We start from the raw sequence: 24216 nt of genomic DNA, 5'->3' as shown, positions 1-24216 counted from the left end.
CGACCTCATTTGGAATACTGTGTACAGTTCTGGTCACCACACCTGAAAAAGGATATTATAGCATTGGAAAAAGTGCAGAAAAGGGCAACTAGAATGATAAAATGGTTGGAACACTTTCCCTATGAAGAAAGGTTAAAACGCTTGGGGCTCTTTAGCTTAGAGAAACGACGGTTGAGGGGTGACATGATTTAGATAACCTCACGCAGGGGGCGCCTTGGCTAGTAGATATATAGACAAGAAGGGGGACCCGCGATACTCGCAGTGGGGAGGAGAAACTCCACGGGAGGAGAAGGAAACAGCTGCAGGTGAGCCTTCTCCACTGCCCGTGCCCCTCCAAGCCTTCTCCCTCCCCCCCAGAACTGGCAACGAGGCCTGAACTCGGCCCACCAAGCTTTCTCCCTTCCTTCCCCCACCCCCCACAGTGGTGAGGTCTGGCCGGCCAAACTTTCTCCCCCCCCCCGGGGGTGGCGAGGGCGGGGCGGCTTTTTAGCGGCGGCGTGGCCTGACTGGCCCGCCAAGCTTCCCCCCTCCCCCTAGTGGCGGCGAGGCTTGAGCTCGGCCCACCAAACTTTCCCCCTCCCCTCCCAGGTGGCGGCGAAGCCTCAGTGGCTTACAGCCGCCGGCCGGCCAAGCCTTCTCCCGCTCCCTCCCCCTCTCTGGCAGCGGCGGCAAAAAAGCCATTCTCAGGGCGTTCCCTGCACCTGCATAGGGAACACTCTTTTACTTTTGGGGGATTTAAATATCCCCCGCATATTTTTTCCAAGTTTTCAGATTTTTCTGCACATATGGGGATTGCCCCAAATGTGCAGGAAAACCTCCGTGCCCCCCAAGTGCCCTCGATGTGCTGATTTAGATATCCACATGGAGGGGGCATGTTGGGAATTAGATATATAGAAGTTATGTATTAATCCCTTCTGTAAGCCACACTGAGTAAGTTTTTGTATCAATTCCCCAAAGAGTCATAGTAATATAATTCAGGTTCATATGAAACTTCAAATCTCATATAAAATTAGCCATCTCATGCTGAAACATGTGAGATCATACCAATCAGGTTCCTAGGTTGGAAGACAGCACCTCTTCTGGTTTAAGCGTTTCGCCGCTCGGACGCGTCTCGTCTCGCTCAGATGGAGATGCGCCGAGACCCGGCTGACGGGAGGGGTTCGAGTTAGTCCCAGACCCCCCTGGGGTCTCTGTAGGAGACCCCCAGCCTGGGGAGCTGAGGAGAGCCTCTTCCAAGGGGACACCCGAGGAATTGAGGCTCACCTTCCCCGATAGGTACCGTCGCCGCGGAGTCAGTATGGCACCTAAAGACGACTGCCGGAGCAAGCGATCATGACCAAACTCATAAAAAAGACTTCCAAAAGATCTCCAAGGCTACAAACTGTGAGCTAAGCAAAGCTCAGGTGAAAAATAAGCGAATGGAGCCTTGGTGGTAATTGGAAGTGCCTAAGTTTGAAGCGCGGGGGGAGAAGATTCAAGCCCCCCCCCATAGGAGTAAACTGTAAAAAAAACCAGTTTTAAAGTGAAAATAAAGAGACTTTGAGCCAAACCAAGCGCATAAGAAGTTAAGCGAATGCAAAAGCTGCTAAAATATATGAAGAGGAATTAAAACGTATAACTTCTGCTTTGTTTTGGAAAATTTACTTCTTGTTGATATTATGGCTGGGAGAGGACGGAGAGCACCGGAGAAAAAACTGGTGACTGGAAATAACATACCAACGACTCCCTCCAGAACCAGGAGCAGCTACAGACTTTTCTTCGCTGTTAGCAAATGCACTGCGCCCTCTAATGGAACAGATGACTACTCTCAACACCAAACTGGACAATGTGCAAAAACAGTTAAAGCAAATGGACAAGAGAACTACAGCAACTGAGAGAATGTTGAAAAAGATGGAAAAACAGACTGAGAGTATTAATAAAAGAGTGGATGAAGCAGAGAAGGAGAGATCCTCGGATAAAACACAACTAATACAGCTCCAGCTGGAAAGATCCATGTATGTTTTACATTTCCATGGAATACCTGAGAATAAGAATGAGGACTTAAAGGAACTCTTGGCGGTTGCCTTGGCCCCACTAATGTATTACAAACAAGAAGACAGTTAAGGAAATGGATGTGGTGTACAGGACTTACCCGGACTTTATAAAGAAAAGTAAACTCCTAGGAGAAACTTATTTAAAATTCATGAAACGATCAACCAGAGAACTGGTGCTAAAGTCAACAATGGAGAAATCCTTAAAATTTTTGAAAGACATCCCATTCGAAGTAAGAAAAAGGAGGAAACTATACAGTATGCTTACTCTCTCTCTGCAAAAAAAGGGAATATCGTATTGATGGCTATTTCCAAAAGGGTTGAGTTTTAATTACCAGGATAAAAAATATAAAATTGACTCTGTTCCAAAAGCGGAAAGATTTATGGATCAAATGTTTAATGTAAAAAAGAAGCAGAAGGAAAAGAATTATTGGGGGGGGGGACGTGCAGATCTGTCCTCGCAGAGGAGGGAGAGCTCGTACCTGAATAAAACTTGGTGTTAAAGGTGCCACTGGACTGTTTTGGACTAGGGAACTGGGGGGGGCTCTGCAACTTACCTGGCTGCTTCTTGCTCTGACTGAGGGCTGCTGGGAGCAGGGGGTGGTCCTTGTTGCATGTGCCTGCCCCTGGGCTCTTTACTGCCGGAGCTCCGTTCCTGTGCGCTCCCGCAGGAAATGACCCCTGTGAATCGGAGAAAGGAGAAGCCGCTCCCAAACTGCAGAAAACGAAGAAATCTAAGAAGAAAAGACTCTAAAACTAAAGCATGAATGCTAAGGGCAGTAATTGTGCTAAGCTAATAACTTTATACTTTTTATAATCAAACTAATCTCTTTATAACCAGTACTAATAGGTTAAAAAAATCTATTTTTAAGCTTTCCAGATCGTGATTTGTATTAGTCTTTATCCCTTCCCCGTATCCAGTAGGAGATTTAGAATAGAATCGTAGTTTTTCCTCCCCCTATCCAGTAGATTATATGTATCTAGAATTCCCTGACCCATTTCCCATAGTGATAGGGCATTAGTATTCCTTTCTCCATTCCATATATGTAGTGTGTAGAAAATGCAAAAATAAAAAAAAATCCCCTTCGCCCCCCCCCCAAAAGGAAGACAGCACCTTATTCATTCAAAAGCTGTCAAAGAGCACAGCATTTTCATGGTCTGATGCAGTGTCTTAACCCTCGGTCTGTGAGATAGCAGACTAGGAGGCACTGCTCCTCTGCTGTCTTCTATTAGCTGTCCTTCCTGGCTGCTTAAATCCGCTGTGGTGGTGGTGGGGAGCTGGCACAGGTGGACTGGCTCTGGGAGACAGTAAATGCCTCCCTGAGAGAGGCCTTGAAGCAGACGGTGCTGGGTCTACCACTAAAGAAACCTACTCTAAACCTGAGTGAGTTGAATAACTACCACCTAGTCTCAAATGTACCTTTCTTGAGCAAGGTGACTGAACAAGTGGTAGCTAGGCAACTTCAGGTATTCCTGAATGAAGTGGATTGTATGGATCCATTCAAATCTGGTTTCATGCCTGGGCATGGGACTGAAATGACCTTGGTTGCCCTAGTGGATGACCTGCACTGAGAGATGGATGGGGAAGTATGCAACCCAGTTAATTCTCCTGGACCTCTCAATTACTTTTGATACCATCTATCAGTACTATCCTGGGCCGCCTTTTGGTGTTGGGACACAGAGGCACTGTTCTGCAGTGGTTTTGTTCCTTCCTCAAAGACAAGTTTCAGAGTGTGGTGCAAGTTTCTGTCTTTTCCCCATGATTTTCAATATATACTTAAAGCTGCTGGGAGAGGTCATCTGGAGCTTTGGGCTAAGTTACCACCAATATGAAAATGATGCTCAGTTCTGTCTGATGCTTCCAGCAGATCCCTGGGAGGCTGTGGAAACCATGAACAAGTGCCTGGAGGCAGTTTTGGGATAGATGGAGGCAACAAACTGAAACTTAGTCTGAGCAAAACAGAAGTGCTACTGTAGGGGGAGGTTTGACCCAGGAATTGGGATACCTCCTGTTTTGAATGGATGGGGTTGCACTCTCCCTAAAGCAGCAGGTTCATAGCTTGGGGGTGCTGACCAACTCAGGTGTCCTGTCAGAAAACCAACTAGCAGTGGTGGCTAGGGCTTTCACCAGCTCTGACTGGTGACTTATCTGTGGGCCCCTCTTGGACAGGAAAAATCTTGCCACTGTGCTGCATGCCCTGGTAACATCTAGATTAAAGGCAAAAGGTAAAGGTTTTCCTTGCTCGAAAGTTAGTCGAATCCAACTCTAGGGGCTAGTGCTCATCTCCATTTCCAAGCCAAAGAGCCAACGCTGTCCAAAGATATTTGTGTGGTTATGTGGCTGGCATGACTAAATGCCGAGGTGCACAGAACACTGTTACCTTCCCACCTAAGTGGTGCCTATTTATCTACTTGCAATTTCTTGCTTTCAAACTGCTAAGTTGGCAGGAGCTGGGGCCAGAGGTGGGAGCTCACTCTGTCAGCGGCATTAGGGTCTTGATCTGCTGATTTAGAGACCTTCCAGTCTGCAGCTCAGCATCTTAACCTCTGAGCCACCATGGCTGTTAACATCCTGCAATGTACTTTGTGTGGGGCTACCCTTGAAAGTGTTTGAAAACTTCAATTGGAATGCTGCAGCCAGGATGTTGGGTGGAGTGGGTTGTAGGGACCATATTGCTTCAGTGGCTCCACTTACACAAGCTCCCAGTATGCTTCTGGGCTTGGTTCAAGGTTCTGATATTGACCTTTGAAACCCTGTATGGCTTGGGGCCAGCATACCTGAAGGAATGTCCTTTCCTGTATGAACTTAGCCATCCACTTCTGTCATCTTCAGAAGCCCTGCTCCAGGTGCCCCCACCAGCAGAGACTAGACAGGTGGCAACCCAAGAAAAGGCTTTCACAGTCATGGCACCAAAACTTTGGAACTCCTTCCCCAGGGAGATTCATCTGTCTCCAGTCTTTGTCTTCCACCAGCAGATGAAGACTGTTTTGTTTGGTGTAGCCCCCAAGAACTGTTAATGTCCCTTCTCCCTGGTTGTGCTTATACGTTTGTATTGAATTGTTTAAATATTTTATGCTACTTTAAAAGCTGTTTTAATGCCTTAAATGTTTTGATGCTTGCTACCTTGGGAACCCTATTTGGATGGAAAGGTGACATTAAAATGTTTTAAATAAAATAAATACTGCCACTGGAGGCCTGGAACATCTAGTCTGCTTTTGACAGTCATCTATCCTTTCCTTGTGTGTATCACCAGGCAGTTATCAAACTAGTGTAGCAAGACAGCACTGGACAGATATTTGGACTGGAAAATTCATGCCATTAGAAATAGAGCTCAACAATATAATTTTGCCATCCCTTCCTTCTTCCCATTTTCTCATGTAGATTGTAAACCTTCACAAGCACAGGTCCACTCAAATATTATAAACATTTCTTGCCCCAAGTCAAAATACACTAATAAAATCTTCAGACTAGGTTTGCAGTGGTAGATTTACTGAAGTCTGGCAGGAATCTGATACACACAGCCTGGCTCCAAAGCGTTCTTTATGACAAGTGGAGGGAGGCTGTGATTCAACACATCTCAAACCTGTGAGAAATTGATTTGATTCAGTTGTCACACACCATGCTATTCATGTTGTGTGTTTATTTTAACTGAAGAATACAACACAGCTTACAACAATTGACCAGCAGAGATACTCTACATATGCAACTTTATAGCTTTCCAGTTCCACATATAAAACATGTGTTTACTATGATATATAATGTGAAAGGTGTTATATACAAAAACCAACCATCCACTGCCACTTACCATAGAGCACACTTGCACCACACTTTGAACACATGCATAGGATTATGGATACCATCCAGCAGATTATTCCACTTCAGACAGTATTTACATTTACTTTTAAATGACTAGACAGCATTTATTTGACTTCAGACAGCAATCATTTTTAGTAACTAAATGACATGGCGCCACCCCCTTGCCCAGCTAAGTGAAGCAGAGTAAGTCTCGACATCTGAACAGAACTCCCAGTTCAGGACACTAGCAATTTATAAAGCAGAGAACTGAAGGGTTAATTGGGGGCATAGCAGGTTTGGCAGGGAACACTTGCCTGATGAAGAAAAAAGATCTCCATTCTGTAACAGCAATTCACAAAATTTACAGCCATCTGAGAGACAGAACAGGCGCCACTGTTTTATGGGTCATATTTCTGAAACTGCCACTGCTTCATCTCAGTCCTCTTACCACATTACACTTGAGTATCAATTCTAGAATGAGTTGAGAATTTTCTATCTCAGCTAACAATCTGATGCTCTAAAATGTTAACGGTAAGAATAAGACACGAGTTTCTTCAAATGTCTTTGTAGGTTATTGGAAAAAATGACTCATGTTGCTGTAGGCAAAGAAAGAAGTCATGGGGCAATTCTGCAATCCCAGTAAGAAACCAAGCATCATTTTATTAAAGTTTAAATCTTTAAAATAAAATTCTTATTGAGGTTAGATTAAAAACTGGCAACTGGTAATATGTCTTTTCACTAATCTGAAAACTGCAATCTGGTTTCTGCTAAAGATTGCTTATCTACTAAAATTTAGGGGGTTAATTAGGCTTTTTTAAAAAAAGGAAATAAATCCATACAGGATAACTGGCTGGGTATGGTCCAGTAAGACATAGACAGCTTTGCTCTCCTTTAAGTCTTGCCAGAGGTGCAAAATACTGTGCTCTGCTGCCTTTGTCAGCACCCTTCCCACAGGAACAAGCACTCATTCTAGAGGCCTCTATAACACCATAGGAGTCTTCGGGAAAATCTTTCATTTCCTGGTCAGCGAAGCACCACAGAAGGCAGTGGAGTATTGCTTAACATGACAACTACATTCTGCTGCCCCCAGGAACTTCTTTCTGTGGGAAATTTCAAAAATGTTTTGGGGTCTCCTACAGCAATCTCCCATTCCTGGAGGGAGCAGGTGGGATGTGTGTGCACAACAGTGATCCTTCAGTAGGTGTGGGACTCAGCAGTATCCAGCCATGCTGACCCTTGATGCTATCCCTGCCGTCAAAAATAACTCTATGTACTAAGTACAACCAAACAGATAGAAAAAAGGACAATACAGAAGATGTATTTTCACAAAAATAATTTATTCCTGCTCCTATCAATTAAAACAATATACCATTTACAAACTGGAGATACCACACAAACAAATGTCTTCAGTGTAAGCAGTTGCCACTACAGTTGTGGTCTGACATGTTGATTCCTCAGTTATAAAGCATTTCAGAAAGGTTAAAAACAGAAAGAGTTCCGAACAGCACAAAATTTATAAAATGATGGTTTACTTTTTATTACCAGGCACCGTATCTAAGTAGTTAATGGCTGCTGAAAGCAGTGAAATGTAAACTATGTTCTGGGCACAATCTGTTCCATACCTGAAGGACCACACTTGGCTGTTAAACAGAAAGTCCACAGAATACTACTGCAACCCAACTAAATTCAGCCACTGGTTACTGACCTCCATTTGCCAATGCAAGTACTATGCCATCAGATGGACAAAAAGAGTAGCATAGCACGCCAACCCTTCCTAATTTATCCTCTTTTTATGAGTCTAATTTGGGGGAGGGGGTGTATCAGGAAGATGACAATTTCAAGTTCAGAAAAATGTAATCATGTTTATTCAGCCAGCCCTCTGTATCATTTAAAAAAAATACAAAGCATTTTTATTTGACATCATGAACTCATAACCCGGTATTGTTAGAAAGAGTGAATGTTCAAGGTATATAGTGTGTTAAGAGAAAGATCAAGGAGCATAGGCAATTTACCATGACTCTGAAATCCATTTATATGGATTTTACAAAGCAGTTATGCAAACTGTCTTATCTACAGCAGACATCTTCATTCTTCAGTACCAAAATACAGTTTGCACCTTTCTCCATATAAGCCCAACAGGTAATCGTTGCTCTCCCGTTTTAAAGGCACATCTACTAATCAGAGCCAGAAGAAGCAGTCTTCCCCAAAGCACTTATACCAAGATCTATGCTTTATGAAAAAGGGGAAGTTTCATTCAAAGAAAAGCCACCTACTCATGGCTTGGAAAATAATGGATTTTGATGATGGAAAAAATACATCAAGTGAAACTGAGCTGTGAACAGTAAAATAGCAAGGGGATGTGCCATTCCTTCCTGTCTGCACCAAACGGTTTGCTAACAGCTTTCTGAATATTTAATTCAGGGTAAGCGGTTCAATTCAAAGGAGAAAACACAATTTCATATGTTTAAGCCTTTAAATGTTGTAGTCCTCAGGGCAGTATTCAGACCACAATGACAGGGAAGAAATATAATTTACTAATTTATTTCTTGTATATTGGAGTGTCATTGTACCACTTCTCATTGCAATCTCATCCTTTTCTCTGGCGGGCCTTTGGAGCTAGTGCTCTGCTGAGTGATCTTGGCAGCCTCTTTCTCCTCTTGCTTGACAGCTTCAGGGGCTGGCTCAGGCTCCTTTTTGATCTGATCCACTGGTGAAATAAAATATGTGCAATTTAATCCAAAACACTTAAGTTATGGAACTACACTGAACTGTAGCAGGAAACATCCAGCACCACATTTCTTCTTGTTCCACTTTTGCAGGAACAGAACAATTATCCAACTGATACCGTTAGCCAAGGGAAAACAACTTTTTGAGCTTCCCTAATTTGCTTACATCCCCACTTTATTTGAAGGGTCACTGAAGCAGTATAAAACTTCCAGGACTCAGACGTCATGTAACCTGCTGCTATTCAGTTGCCCTACCTATGAATCAGGCTTCCTGCAACCAGGACATTTGTAAGAATTCACAGACCATTGTTGTTGGTTCGGGGGGGGGGGGGTGGTTGGTTGGTTTGTCTTTCCTTTGAGAATTCTTTGAAATTCTACTACAGTGAATCTTTACATTTAAACACTTTTGGTGCTAGTAGTGGCAATCTTCCTAAATGCCCCAGCAGAAACGTAATGTCTGGATTTGGCCCTTTAAAAAAAAGTAACCAAATTCTTACCTGGGATGGGTTTTTCTCCAGGTTTTTGCTGTGGGGAAAAAATGAAAAAACAAACTCATGAATCAGAAGGACATGCCCTGGCTTTGACATACTCTTTGTAAACTGATCTTTATATTTATAAAATGTACAGGGGTACAGAGACTCAGGACAAAGCTGGGAATGGGCTCTCAAAGCTTTGTGATGTTTGCCACCTCATTTATGAATGCTCAGTCAGGAATAAATCAGAGACAGACAAGCACCTACTGTTATATCACAGCTGAGAAACTGGCCACTGCTTGTCAGGCAAAATTCTGTTTCCCCTTACATACACAATATTAGATGAAGTCATTAATGAATGCACATAGGTAGGAACTGCTACTTGATTCATGCCAATGTCTTCATGATCACATTGTCTTCCCCTCCGACAAAGAAAAGGATACGCTAAAATGAACAAACCACTTTGAGGGTCCTATCTTAAATCAACCACATCACAGACCAACAGCAGCGTGTTAAGGCCAAGATTTAAGATATGGAATACAAAAAGGTACAATCCACAGATGTGCATCACAACGTTCAGAGAGATAAATGGGAAAAGCTACTGCATAGCTGTAGGCTTATGCAAAGACTTTCACTTCCACCAAACTCATACAAGAGATGTTTCCAGTACGGCTTTCCAGATTTTTATAGTGGAAAGCTAAAAATTAATTATCCATCATTGTGGTTAAAAATTTTTACCAAGAGAACACATCTAACCCTAGCAGAATATTCTACCCTTTAGGTTGGGTAACACAGCTCTACCACCTTTATAAAGACCCCCTGCACATCCACCTCAAAATGAATACAATTTAACTTAATACCTGCACAAATTTAGGGGGAAACTTTTGCCGCAAATCAAGAAGTAGCGCATCTACACGTTGCCTCTGGAAAATAGAGCTTGGTTCTTCCTTCTTCTTAGCTTTGGGTTTGGTTTTATCTGAAAATAGAAGTTGAGACAATGAAAGTACCCCATCAAGCCAGAATTTTTTTCTTTCACTGATCCTTAACTCACTTTAAAAAAAATTATTTTGTTTTCAACATGTAACAATACAAGAATATAACGGCAATATGATGAGAAGAGCAAAAGGAATAACAACAATAGTTTGTTAACATTTTCTAAATACTTAAGGAGGTATCATTGTGCTCACTAACTCACTTATGGATTCAGTTTCTCATCTTCATTTTTCACTGCGCAGGTGTTTCCCTGACTCTCTTCACACACACGTCTTTTTACAGTAGCTTTCATTTCTACAATTTTCTACCAATTCTACTGATAACTTTAGGTTTTCTATGAAGGAGATTAGTCCCTCCTCCCATTCAAATATACTCCTCAAATTTCTACTTATTAATTATACAGTGATGCTAAATCAAAAACAATCACGTGGCTTTTCTATAGTATCAGTCCCTTTCGTAGTGTGGAAAGAAGACAGATTTTTTCCCCCCCTCTTGCTGTCCCTACCCACAAATTTAAGGTCGTAAAGCAATCACACTAATCAAAACTGGGAGCCCACTCCAACACTATGTTGATTCAGAACATTTCTGTAATATTTTACCTCTTCTTGGCTGTTTTAAGCAAAATCAGCAGTATTAACAAATTTCAGCACAGACCACACCTAATCTTAGAATGCACACTGATGAAAAAGGGGGGGAGTGATTTTAGAGCCCAGACTCCTTAGAAATCCTACCTCGTTCTTCTTGATCTTTGAAATGCCACCAATAGCCTTTGGATGGGTGATAGCGGCAGTAGGACAAGGCTTCCTCAAAAGCTGACTGGATTCCATGTACTGCACTGAGCTTTATAAAGTATAGGTAACAAAATGTATCATTTCCCTTGCACTGCCATACAGTAGCCATACAAAACAAAGCACACAAAATAAAATCCCATATATATTCAGCGCAATATTTTGGGCTAGTTTGGTGCCTACAGTCTTCCTTTGGTTTCTTATACCAAAATCAGAAAGGGGAAGGAGACAATTACCATGTGACAGACCCCCTGCCAATCAGTGAAACAAAAGGGTTGGAGACATATAGGGGGCAGGAAAGACTATTTGTTAGTACACATATTTAAAGGTTGCATTTAGAAGTGTTCAGACCAGGTCCTGGCACGTTTCTGGTGCCAGGTCATTCCCACCTCTAATTCAGGTCATTCCCACCTCTAATATAAAAACTATACACTTAGGGTTGCCAAGTGGCACTTACCTTGCCGGCGGGGGACTCCCGTGCGGATCCCGGTGCGTGCGCCGCATGCACGTCACAGGAAAGTGACGTCATGATGCCGGGCACGTTGGGGGCGGGGCCACAACCATACAAGGGAAAACTATAGAGTTTTCCCTTGTATGGCCGTGGCCCCGCCCCCAGTGTGCCCGGCGTCATAACGTCACTTCCCTGTGACGTGCACACTGGGGCAGGGTTCCCCCCAGGGCCTGATTCCCCGGCGTCGGGGAACGGGCCTCTGGGCCGGGGGGATTTCTGCCCCCCGGGGGGACTTGGCAGCCCTATATACACTATGTAACAGTTAATTCAAAGATATGCGTCATCTTTTTTTTTCTTTATTGCTCTTAGGCTCTTGTACATTTTCCAGAAAAGATTAAAAGAGGATAGCCTTGGAGAGGGGGGATTTAAGCAATCAGGGAACAAACCAAGTACTACACAGGCAACTCTTATTATCATTTTTAAAAAAGAAGACAGAAACTTACCGCTCTAGAGTTTACAACTGACCCCAAATCAGGTGCCTGATAAATCACTCCAGCAATAATGTAATAATCAGCCAATGGAATAACTGTAAAAGAGTAACCCATAGCACTGGGTTACAACTTAAGGATCAGTAGCTCAAAATTTATTGATCATTCATGGTACTTCAAGTCCATCTTCCAAACAGAGAAAAATACATACAGCGTGTTCTCGCTCTGTGTATATACAAGCGCGGAAACCACAAGGACTTGGGGGGGGGGGGATGATTTCATTTCACCCTGTATCCCCTTTCCCACACTATTACTTCTTTCTTTCCTCCTGGCACCCCATATATAGTCTCCCCTTTCCCTGTTTCCATCTTTCCACTCACCAACCAAACTTTCTTTTACCTGCCCCCACCACTCTTCAGCTTAATTTATTATTTATTTTGTGTATACCCCACCTTTCTCCCCAATGGGTACCCAAAGCAGTATCATTCTCCTCTACTTACTTTTATTTATTCAATTTATAGACCGCCCTCCGCTACATGTAGGGCTCAGGGTGGTGAACAACATTTCAGTGAAATTACAATCAAATCAAATCAATAAACGTGTAAAATTACAAAAATTCTAGTAGCTATTACAAGATGGCACTTACAGACCAATTCCTCCCCTTACCCCATAAGGGAGGCCAAAAGAGAAGAGGACAAAAAGGAGAGGCCAGGCACAATGGAAACTGCTGTTGTCCTCAACCATAGGCCTGGCAGAACATCTCTGTCTTACAGGCCCTGCGGAGCTGTAGAGAGTTCCACCAGGCTGGCACCTGGGGCGAAAAGGCCCTGGCTCTGGTTGAGGACAGCCAGATATCTTTTGGGCCAGAGATCACCAGAAAGTTCTTTGCTCTATCCTCGCATCGACCCTGTGAGGTAGGCTGAGAGAGTGAGTGGCTCAAGGCCACCCAGCAAGCTTTCACAACAGAGCGGGGATTTGAATCTGGGTCTCCCAGATCCTGGTCTGACACTCTAACCATGACACCATGCTGCTGACTCTCTACTTTCCTTCTTCCCTCCCTGGGAAAAGTCTGGCCAAGATGCAAAAGACGAGGAGTAGCAAGTTGTTTAGGTGAGTTGGGAACTAGCCACTGTCAGGCCCAGGCAAGTTGTGCAGAGGCTGCCACTAGTCCTAGGCAAATTAAGTCATTTGGTACCCACCACTGCTCCAGCTGAGTCATACAAACTGCATGATAGCAAGTTGCCTGGTGGGTGCTTCTGACCCTTCCCTGATGAGTCCTTCCTCCATTGCAAGAAGGAAGGGAGCAAGAGATGCCAAAATAGTCCTAATAAGGGCCCTCCCTCCTGCCTTTTACTGACAGAAACCCAGCTTTGAAGGCTGGCAATACTGTTGTGGTTGCATAGCACCCCACCCCCTCCATAATGACTTCTGAAATATCAGAAGGCAGCCATTTCTTAAAGGTATGGGTGCCTTTTCTATTCATAAATCCAATCTCTGAATTTAAATATCCACACATGGGGCCAGATGGAAGATTAAATATATTGACACAAAAAGTTGGAGCCTCACGAGGGCAGGCAGGGGGCCCAGGGTCTCTTCTCACCTGAAGCAATGATGGGGGGGATACTAATTAGAAGATTATGGTGGAGGCACTCCCCAACCTAAATGGCACACCAAGGCTCAACCTCCACTTTGCACCAGCAGTCCAGAATATAAGCACTATAAAACTGTAGTACTACCAAGTCAGAGCCTTTGGGGGGTCAACTGTGCTGCCCCCAACCTGAGCTATCCAGCGGGGGGGGGGGAGGTTGGCTCCTCCATGCTGTCTTGGACTTTCTTTTTGTCTTGTTGAAAGGGGAGAGGCAATTCTCCCACAGGGGTGTCAAACATGTGGCCCGTGGACCTGATAAGGCCCTTGGAGGGCTCCTATCTGGCCTGCAAGAAACTGGCTGTCTCCTGCTTCTTTCTACAGTTCTGCTGCTGCTGCATCACAACTTGCTTTACCAGACTCTTTCAATCGCACATGATAGATAGATAGGCAGGCTTCTGTTCCCTGCACTGGCTGAGGCTCCTCCCCCCAGGGGGAAGCAGAGAATGAGCCAGAGCTTGCTTCCAGGCCAAGCTGTCTCAATCGCACAGGAGACAAAGGTAAGCCTTTCTACCCCTCCATTGGCTGAGGTTCCTCCTCTTACTTCTGCCTTGCTTTGCTCAGCTGCCTCAGTTGCATGGGAGAGATACATAGCACTTTTAAAACCAACAAAGTTTTATTCAAGGTGCAACTGAGTTCCTTACCCTTTTCATAGGCTCCTTGACCCCCATTGGTTACTGCTGACGCAAAGCCTTATGGGGATTGTAGGCTGTTTGCTTCCCACTCCCAGACAGGTCTCTTAGGCCTCACTAGGCCCAGTCCTGCTAGGGTTGCCAAATCCATCTTCCGCCCCCAGTGGGGGACTTTGGGGGCGTTCCTGGAGGGGGCGGGGCATCCCCGATGTGATGACATCACATTGGGGACATCCGCCGCCCCACCCACACGCTCGATCTCCAGAAAGGCCAGTTCCCTGCACTTAAAGGAGCTGGCGTTTCCCTTTTAAATGTACGGAGCTGCATTTCCCCTTTAAGAGCAAAGAGCCGGCAATTCCCTTTTAAGTACAGGCTGACATTTCCCTGCAAGCCAAGCCTGATCTCAAGCGGGCTTGGGAGGAAACGTCCATGCACTTAAAGGCAGCTACCCCTCTCTCTCAAGAGAAAAGGGAGAGGGGTGGCTGTGGGTATTGGGGGCAGGGCTTCCCCACCGGCCATCTGGTCAGCGGCGGGGTAGAACCCCCCTGCCAAAACGGGGGACCCCTGGCAAACTGGGGGGTTTGGCAACCCTAAGTCCTGCACAGATCTCCAGATCATGACACCCTCCCTAGATAAGCACAGAGCCCACATATATAAAGATCTTCATGTATTTCTCCCCCACACTTTGAAGAAGTACAAGCAACTATTATGGGGAATGGCAGGGGAGGAACATGTCTTTCATATCCCTATCCAGCCCTCCTCTGATTGGCCAAGTGTATTGGGGAATGGCAGGGGAGGAACATATCTTTCATATCCAGCCCTCCTCTGATTGGCCAAGTGCTGGAGCCCTCAAAACTAGTCATTTACTTCATTTCTCCCCAACAGGTACACAACACAGTCTACATCGTTCTCCCCTCCTCCAGTTTATCCTCACAACAACACTAAGATGGGTTAGGCTGAAAGCATGTGACCCAAGGTCACCCAGCAAACTTCCTTGGCAAAGTGGATATTTAAACCTGGATCTCCTAGATCCTAGTCCAACAACTGTAACCACTTTATCACACTGGCTGTCTTGACTGAGCGGAAAGGAAGTATGAGATGCACATAGATACTCTCCACTCCCAAGACTGCTTTATTTAAAAAACTGATACACTGCCCTTCATACAAAAAACCCAAAAAACTTCATAGCAATTTACCCATAGTTTTTAGAACCCTGTATAACACAATCAAATTAAGTACAGCAATGGACAAATCATACATCAGAATGGAGCGTGAAACTAGGACAACCACTGAACACAACCTCCAGAGCCCAGTACTGAGGGTAATGGTACTGTAAGCTGCCAAGTCATCTAAGAGAACTGCCCCTGTTCATTCGCTGATGTAGTCATCAGCTAAGGTGACCAAGATTGCTTCCATACCCAAACCAGGTTGACAACCAAATTGAAAAAGGGTACAGATAACATGTTTCATTCCAAAAACAAAACACCTGGGAGATGAGAAGCTATGAAACGCCATCTTGTCCCAGAACAGAATATTCGATTGGCTGACAGTTGTTAGATCAGAGGAATCAAAGGAGAATATCTCCAGCAGTAGCTGTTTTGTAGTGTCTTGAAGTGGAATAAGGACCATGCCTTTCCACAAAGATAATCACTACCTTTTCCCTCAAGCTGGCCAGCCCCCCTGGGCCATCAGGTGCCAAGAAGGAGAAATGTAAAGCACAATAGTTGTAGGTCTTTTGCTGCCAACACTCTAGCCATCATTCACGCCATTTCTTTCCCCCAAGCTCCTTAGTAAACAATAGAGAGCTGACTGGTCTCCAGCCTGCTGAAGAGAAGCCCAAACACTAGCTGACTGGGACATTTCTCCACTTCAGAGATCAACCACACCTGCAACGGAATTCCCAGTCACATCCACTGGAAAAAATCCCTACAAGCTATCAGGAAACTATTTCAATCCAGCAATCAAAAGGGGCAGATAATTCTAACAGGCCTCTGAACCTGCAGAGGCTATAGGGAACTGCAAATCTAAACCTGATCGAGAAATGATCTACCACAGGAGCCCCCAACCTTTTTGAGCATCCAGGCACCTTTAGAATTCTGACACAGGGCAGTGGGCACAATCACAAAACGGCTGCTAGAGGAGGTGGAGAATCACAAAATGTCAAGGAGTAAGGTTAAACATGGAGCTGCGGTGGCTCAAGTGGTTAAGACGCTGAACTGCAGGCTGTGGAAGGTCAGTAGTTCAGCAGTTCGAGACCCGGGTGCCGCATGACGGAATGAGCTCCCGTCTCTAGTTCCAGCTCCTGCCAACCTAGCAGTTCGAAAGCAAGAAATTGCAAGTAAATAAATAGGTACCACTTCGGTGGGAAGGTAACAGCGTTCCATGCGCCTTGGTGTTTAGTCATGTCGGCCACATGACCACAGAAACATCTTCGGACAGCGCTGGCTCTTCGGCTGTGAAACAGAGATGAGCACCGCAACCCTAGAGTCGGATTCGACTGGCTTTCGAGCAAGGGAACCTTTACCTAAGGTTAAACATAACTCTAATATTAACAATCTGACATTTCAGGAGAAGAGGAGGCGGCGGCGGCAGTGGAGGAGGAGATTGGATTTATACCTCACCCTTCACTACCTGAAGGAGTCTCAGAGTGGCTTACAATCTCCTTTCCCTTTCCCTCCCCACCACAGACACCCTGTGAGGTAGGTGGGGCTGAGAGAGCTCTTTCGAGAAGCCTTGTTTAACGAGATGCCTTTTAATCTGCACAGCCAACCAGAAGCCCTGCTGGGCAAATGCCCCTCCTAGCCTCTCCCACCTTCTAAAAGCACTTGACAGGCACCAGGAAAAGGTGTCGACAGGCACCATGGCACCCATGGGCATCACGTTGGGGACCTGTAAGCTACCACGTCTTTACTGTTCTACTAATGTTTTAACTGATTTTATCTTGTTTTATCTGTGGTTGTACATTGCCCAGAGCCCTGCAGAAACAGGGGTTGGGGATTCACAAATACAACAAACAATAACAATGACAAAACAACTAGAGCATGTTCTCCTATCACTTTAACAGTGATGGTATTTACCACATTAATCCTCTATTAAAGCAGCAAAGTGTTTTTCTCCAGGCCTCCTGGCAGCCCTATTCATCTGCTCAGTGCACCAAATACAATGTTGGTCACAGTCAAGGTTTTCAAGACAGCAATGAAATCCTGAGCTAGACAGCACAGGAAGGCCTCAGCATGGATGTTGAAACCCGTCAGGAAATATGCTTTTCCTGTGTTCAGGTGGGCAGGAGGGATATAGCTGTGCTGAACCCTATGGAGACCCCTCGGTGTGTGACAGTGTACTTACATGCTGGTTTGCTCCTTATTTTTAAAAGATAGAAACATTAAGAGGAACACTGCGGCAATCCTTACCTTGAGCGGGGGATTGTCTTTGCTGCTTACGAATGATGAACAAAATAGGCTCTTGTGCATGGAGAAGAATATATTCTACACCAACCATTTGGCTGGAAGGAAGAAAAAAGATTCAATCTTATTGCATTCAACAGAGACCAACTAAGAAGGCCTGTCACTAGCACTGCCAGCAGGCCTTGAGAAAAATGTCCTGTCCCTTTAATAAAGGTTTAATAAGTTTAAATGTGGCACAACGGTCAGACTAGGATCTGGAAGAACCAGATTTGAAACCCCAACTCTGCCATGCAAGGTTGATAGCTGATCTTGGGCCAGTCACACACACTCAGCCTAACCTGCCTCCCAGGTTTATCATGGGCATAAAATGGAGGACAGAACAATGATTAGGCTTGCCAAGTCCCCCCGGGGTTTTCCCTCGGGTGGTCGTGGCCCCGCCCCCAGCGTGCCCGGCGTGATCGCGTCACTTCCGGGTGACGTGGTTGTGGCGCATGCGCGCTTCGTGCGTGTGAGCACTCCAGGAGTGAGCCGGGAGTCCCCCGCTGCAACAACAGGTAGGACTTGGCAACCCTAACAAAGATGTAAGTTACCTTGGGCCCCCACTGGGGAGAAAGGCTGGGTATAAATAACTGAATAAATAAATGTGTAGAAATGGGCAGATGAAGCTTTCCATGGCATGGAGGTAAGGTCTCTCTTAAAGGTATAGGACACTGTTTTTCTCCAGGCAGTTAGCAACCCCACTTGTCACCCATTCACTGATGGGTAATGGGACAAAAAGTGATATTAAATCAGTGTTTGGGTTAAATCAGGCTTTGAACATCATTGCAAGCCTAATATGCAACACATGCAAAAATCAACAAAATTTCAAAACATCCATAAAGAAGGCAGCAGCTTTATTATTAAGCATTTTCAGAATAAGCAGAAATAAAGCCCCAGGAAGTTTCTGGGTAACTACTTACTAATGAAATCACTGAAATTATTCTCTAGGGAGTATACTTTAAAATGCAAAAAGGCACAGTACTTCTCTGGCCTCATTAGTATTTCTTTTCCAAGAAATGCCTTGGTTCATAGTTTATTTGTAAAATTATTAATAATTTTTAAAAGGATAGCTTCATTATTTGAAACTATAAGACACAGCTAATTATAAATGGAAAAGGAAAATGGAACCAAATACTGGACTATTGGACCCTTCACAGAAACTAACAGCCACCATTCTGAAAACAGTCTGATAGATCACTACTATACTTAAAGTAACTTACTTCAAGTGGTCCAAGGTTACTCGTTGCATTTTGACCATTTCGTTGTTGCATGTTCTATCGTAAAATGGGTTACTACGTTCTGAGAAGTAGTCCAATACACTTCCACTGTTTAATATTGGAATCCAGGAACTATCAACCCAGGAAATTCCCAGGAGATTATCTGGGCAGAGGGAAAGAAAACCCCAGAGTTAATACAAGTACAGTACAATGGTGACATATTTCCACAAATTAAAAAGCTTTTCCATGTCCACCCAATATCTATTGGGATTTCAAGACCAGATGCTGCTAGGTAACTTTGTTAAAATTCTACCAGCCTGACACATGATAATAATCAGATATGAATAGACCCTAACAATAAATCAGTCCTCACTAGGGATGAGGTTTGTGAGGTTCCTTTCCGTTTAACAAACTGGTGCATGGTTTGTGAGGTTTGTGGTGCAGTAGAGACACACACACACACAGTGGGCTAGAGACACCAAACTCTCAGTGAGTCTCCAGATGATTTTCCTCTACCTGCCCTCCAAATTTGGTGAGGACTGTATTTAGGGGGGCCGAGTTACAGCCCCCCAAAGCAGGTGCCCCCAGGAAAGTGCTCTCTTAGGAGTTTGTCGAACAGACCCCCTGCAAGCTAGAGACATCAAACTCACAGAAGACCTCCCCAGGATGCCCCTCTACTTGTCCTCCAAGTTTGGTGATGATTGGCTGTGGGATGCTTTGGTGAGGATTGGCTGCAGCTGAGCTCCTCTGCCTGGCTGTAGTAGAGGGACACGTATGGCTCACAGCCCTCAGACCACTAGACCCCGACCCAGCCAGGGATAGGTGCATAAAACTCCCACTGATGGGGACTGTGTGGGTCCTCAGGCAATGAACCCACAGGCTGAGCCCCTCTGCCCGGTTGTAGCAGAGGGACAGGTGTGGCTCAGAGCCTTGAGAACACCAGATACCGCCCCAGCTGGGAACAGGTGCACAAAACTCCCACTGAAGGGGATTGTGTGGGTCCTCAGCCAAGGAACCCACTGGCTGAGCCCTTCTGTCTGGCTGTAGCAGAAAGACAGGTATGGCTCAGAGCCCTGAAGCATCAACACTGTTCACACAGACTTCCAATTCCTTCCCTCTCTGCCTGTAATAGTAACTACTCCCTCTCTGCCTAACTGCCTGCTGCAAAGGGAAAGCAGCTGAGTGTGAGCTGGGGGTATATATCCATAGAATGGGAGGTCTTTTGTTGGCAGCCAAAGTTTCCTATCAAGCTTTGGAGGGCCACTACTGGTGTTTCCAGGGCTGCAGAAAAGCTGCAGAAGTCCGCACACACACACAACCATGCCTGGAAAATTTTCATTGGTACCAGCATGTCTGGCCCATGAACCACTCTCACAAACCTCACGAACCTCCAAGAACAACGGTTTGGTTTGTGGGAGAACCAAGGATTGCGAACCACGAACTTGGCCTGATTCGTGATGAATTTCAGTTCATAATTTGGTTTGTGCCCATTCTTAGTCCTGATCAACTCAAATGATACCTAGAGTGACGGTTAACCAGTTATGGGGAAAACTGTGTCTGTGTGAACAGTAAAAGTAGAATATTAGAGCTATCTAATTAGTTTCAGATGGGCTAGGGGATTATATCACTAATAAGCAGTCTCTTGCTCTCCCACAAACCTTTGTTATGAGAATTCTTTATTCAGGCTTTATGAATACTTCAAGTAACAGACTATTTACAAAGAGTTATATAGCAGATAAGTCATAGGAACACTGAATTCTCTCATACTTAAAATGTAGTCTACATCCAGAAAGCACAAAGGACGCAAAGCAAAGCAAACTGCAGCAATACTCTAAGCAAAATTAAAGGGATGGAGACACGAGGAAGTGAGAAGGAACTAGCAACACAGCCATTTTATACCACAGTGGAAATCACAAATGTCTCCAAAGGCTTCAAACAAAGGAAACAAAGCACCTGCCTTACGAAGTAGAAGGATATTACACAAGGGTGAAAAAGAATACAGGACTGTAATGAACTTGCACCCACATTTCTTGCAAACCCAGAAATCCCACTGTAAGTATTCTAAGATGGATGTTTGATTTGAAAGGAAGTTTTGAGTAAACAAGTAATGCAAGCTCAGCCACAATATATACAGCTGCATAAAATATGAATACACTGTTTTAGAAATCTTTTAGAAAGCATACCTAGATGCTTGAGAAGCCATGAGTAATGCAGCACAAATAGGTCTATGAATAATGCATACACCACACCAGTCTCTAATATGCTGGTCTAACTCTTGCATAAAATAGAAACAGGCAAAGAAATATTCAAATTCTTATGTAAATGCTTCTGTTATGTTCTGCCTCTGTTAAAGCTGGCTTTGTTCAGTGTAGCCTTTTACCAATCATTTTTTCCTATCAGCTAGAATAAAGATGTGTGTTGTTGAAACAAGAGCATATAAAGAGCACAGATTCAATAAGTATTATGTATAATCACTGTGGGCTGCTATCCACATGAAAAATTAACAACACAGGAATGTCCCCCACAGCCACTCCTATGTACAATCATGCTTATGTTGGGGGATGTCCTTAAATCATAAAGAAAAACTACATCTGGGATCTGAAGCAGTGGGAAATATCCACATGTACATCAGGCAGCACAGAACACTACCACAGGCTGTTTCAGCAAGGAATGGATGTGTGCAGAGACATAGTAATGCCACAGCAACAAAGATAAATGTCAGTCTAATTTCTTGTGACTATTAATTTTGGTTACTATTTTCATGTACTTGTAAGAGTAGCCATGAGCAATATGACAACAAAAACTTACTTTAAAAAGTCACTGTTCCTATATAGTAGGAAGTAATTATTGGTATGTGTCAGAAATGCAGGTTTCAATCTTTTTTTGAAGATTTTAAAATATTCTTATTCATTTTTTTCTTTTAAATTTTCTTTTATAATTTTCAATAATATACCAAACATATACCAAACATAGAATTATTTTGATAAAGATCGATGATATAACAAATATTCTTATTCATGATGAGATTTTCTGCAATGCAGCTCATTCTTTCATACCATTTGTTCACAGTGGTCATACCACCTGTCTATCTAGTCCTTTAAGGTAAAGGTAAAGGTTCCCTTGCTCGAAAGCCAGTCGAATCGGACTCTAGGGTTGCGGTGCTCATCTCCGTTTCAAAGCCGAAGAGCCAGCGCTGTCCGAAGACGTTTCCGTGGTCATGTGGCCGGCATGACTAAACACCAAGGCGCATGGAACGCTGTTACCTTCCCACCGAAGTGGTACCTATTTATCTACTTGCAATTTCTTGCTTTCGAACTGCTAGGTTGGCAGGAGCTGGAACTAGAGATGGGAGCTCACTCCATCATGCGGCACCCGGGTCTCTAACTGCTGAACTACTGACCTTCCACAGCCTGCAGTTCAGCGTCTTAACCACTTGAGCCACCGCAGCTCCTATCTAGTCCTTTAACCTTTGACAGATTAGAAGCAATGCCTGTGTTTAACATTAAATAAAAAAACATAAATGCCAGGACTGATTGTTATATAATACCTGCCCAGGCTTTATGAATATGGAGCTTTGCTGTTGCTCTTACTGGAGCAGTTGTGCTTGTCTGATACTTTCAAAGATTTTCCTGTTCAAAATTACCTTTTTAAATCTCATGAAGAAACACAGAACTTGGTAGTTCCAATACACAGAAGCAATGGAACACACTTAACCTCTTATATAATTTTGTGAGAACAAAAGCAAACCCAAAGACCCAAACCCAGTGCCCAATGGTTCACTTGATCAGCTGCCTGCCTTTTGTGCTCATCAGAACAAATTAAAGTAGCAGAAAGCAAAGCAGAAAGGCAGACTAACTCAACTCACCACATGGCAATGGTTACAGCCAAGCAGTAAAGTATAATTCTGGATTTCGATCCACACCTGATCCTGAGTTCTCCAACAGCAGCAAAATTTGCCCTTTTTCAGAATGATTTACCAGCACTTGCATACAATCCCAAGTGTTTTCAGCTAGCTGCAATTAAAATCCAATTCAGGTCAACACTGGGCAGCAGTAAACTTGCAGCATTCTGACCCCATTCTGATTGAAAAGTATTTTCAACCCTTGATTACAACTTCCCCGCTTTCTTTTCAAGCTCATTCAAGTCAACATTTAAAAGGGATTCCATAGTTTACTTGCCCAAAGGCTCATGACAAAACAGCACACTTAAAGTTGACCCCAATACTAACAGAAAATATTTAAAATTTGACAAGTCACTACAACACAGAAAGGAGGTTCAGTAGCTGTAGAACACTGTGAGCCACATTATGAACATATGTACTGCTGAACAATCTTCAAGAGCAGCATTCAACCAATATAACTTGGAAAAGCTCAATTGAACGTAGCCATTTCAAGTTTGAGGAAAACTGGTGGCTCTCTCCCCAGTGATGATAAAAAGCCCTCCTAACCACCACTGCTTATGCTTGGCAAAGTCCAGCACATGAGTCTGTATGACCAGGCAAATGACTACATCCCATCATATTTATGAGTCTGCATGACCAGGCAAATGACTACATCCCATCAGGGACAAGCATTCACACTCTTGTCACAAAATCTGCCAGATACCAATTGTGGATTGAGCACTTCGTAAGAGCAGTTGGAACTGATTTGTATAAATGCATCAGGCTAAAAGTGAGTCAGTGAGACCTACTGGATAGAGACTAGAAGAGGCCGATTTACACCCACCACTCATGAAGCTTTCCAAGGAAGCTTGGGTCAGTCACTCTCCCTCAGCCTACTCTACCTCACAGGACAGTTGTGAAGAGAACATGGGATGGGAGAAGAACAATGTACATTATCCTGATCTCTTATGGGGCAGGGTAGGATAAAAAGAGAGTTCTATACCCCAAGTTTTGAGTCCAACTTAGCTCAACTCCTGTTAAACTACTTAGCATAATTTTTAAAATGCAAAAAGTTACTCATCACTGCAAAATGCATCAGTTGTGACAGTGAGATCCAAGTGTATTTGGCCTTAAAATGCCAAAACATGAGGTCAACGTGACATAAAGATGCAACATCTGACCTTGTTGTGATTAAATATGTTAATAATTTATTATTAAGCAGCAGTGATAGTGGCAAAGAAATGTGACTTCTCCATTACTCCATCAGCTAGTTCCTGACCATCCCAAATGTCCAAGGTAGCATGGCATCTGCTGACTCCTAAAGTTGAGTCTTCATTGTATCAGGAACAGACAATTAGCTGTGATACGTTTGCAAAATATCGCTGATAAAATATTGAAAATACACTCAGATTTCAATGCCAATTGTAACACAACTCCACCAGCAGAAACGCCTAATATACTGCTTGTTCTAATTTTGGACCACTTTGACCCAGTTTCCATGATGGATGGTGACAAGCTCCTGGGATTCATGAAAGCCACTACTTGTGCCCTGGATCTTTGTCCAATCATATAAAGACCACATTAACAAGTCCTTAGTATCTATTATAAATCAATCACTAACTCAGGGCGCCTTCCCTCGGCCACTCAAAGAAGT

At 44.0% G+C, this 24216-nt stretch overlaps 1 protein-coding gene across 1 annotated transcript in view; it reads right to left on the bottom strand.

Annotated features, from left to right (window-relative positions):
• Positions 1-7172: 7172 nt before the first annotated feature.
• MED6 (mediator complex subunit 6) overlaps positions 7173-24216 on the bottom strand; it is a 20626-nt gene continuing 3582 nt past the window's right edge. The window contains exons 2-8 of the mRNA XM_015425768.1: positions 18686-18845; positions 17433-17524; positions 11761-11843; positions 10750-10858; positions 9886-10001; positions 9050-9077; positions 7173-8533 (exon numbers count right to left, since the gene is read on the bottom strand). Of these exons, the coding sequence (XP_015281254.1) occupies positions 8403-8533; positions 9050-9077; positions 9886-10001; positions 10750-10858; positions 11761-11843; positions 17433-17524; positions 18686-18845 (719 nt within the window). The 3' untranslated portion in view covers positions 7173-8402. The remainder of the gene's footprint in view (positions 8534-9049; positions 9078-9885; positions 10002-10749; positions 10859-11760; positions 11844-17432; positions 17525-18685; positions 18846-24216) is intronic.

This window comes from Gekko japonicus, unplaced genomic scaffold (assembly GCF_001447785.1).
Source record: "Gekko japonicus isolate JY-2015 unplaced genomic scaffold, Gekko_japonicus_V1.1 scaffold1818, whole genome shotgun sequence".
Taxonomy (NCBI): domain Eukaryota; kingdom Metazoa; phylum Chordata; class Lepidosauria; order Squamata; family Gekkonidae; genus Gekko; species Gekko japonicus.
Note: the sequence above shows the minus strand (reverse complement) of the source record. Positions and strands in the feature narration are given on the sequence as shown.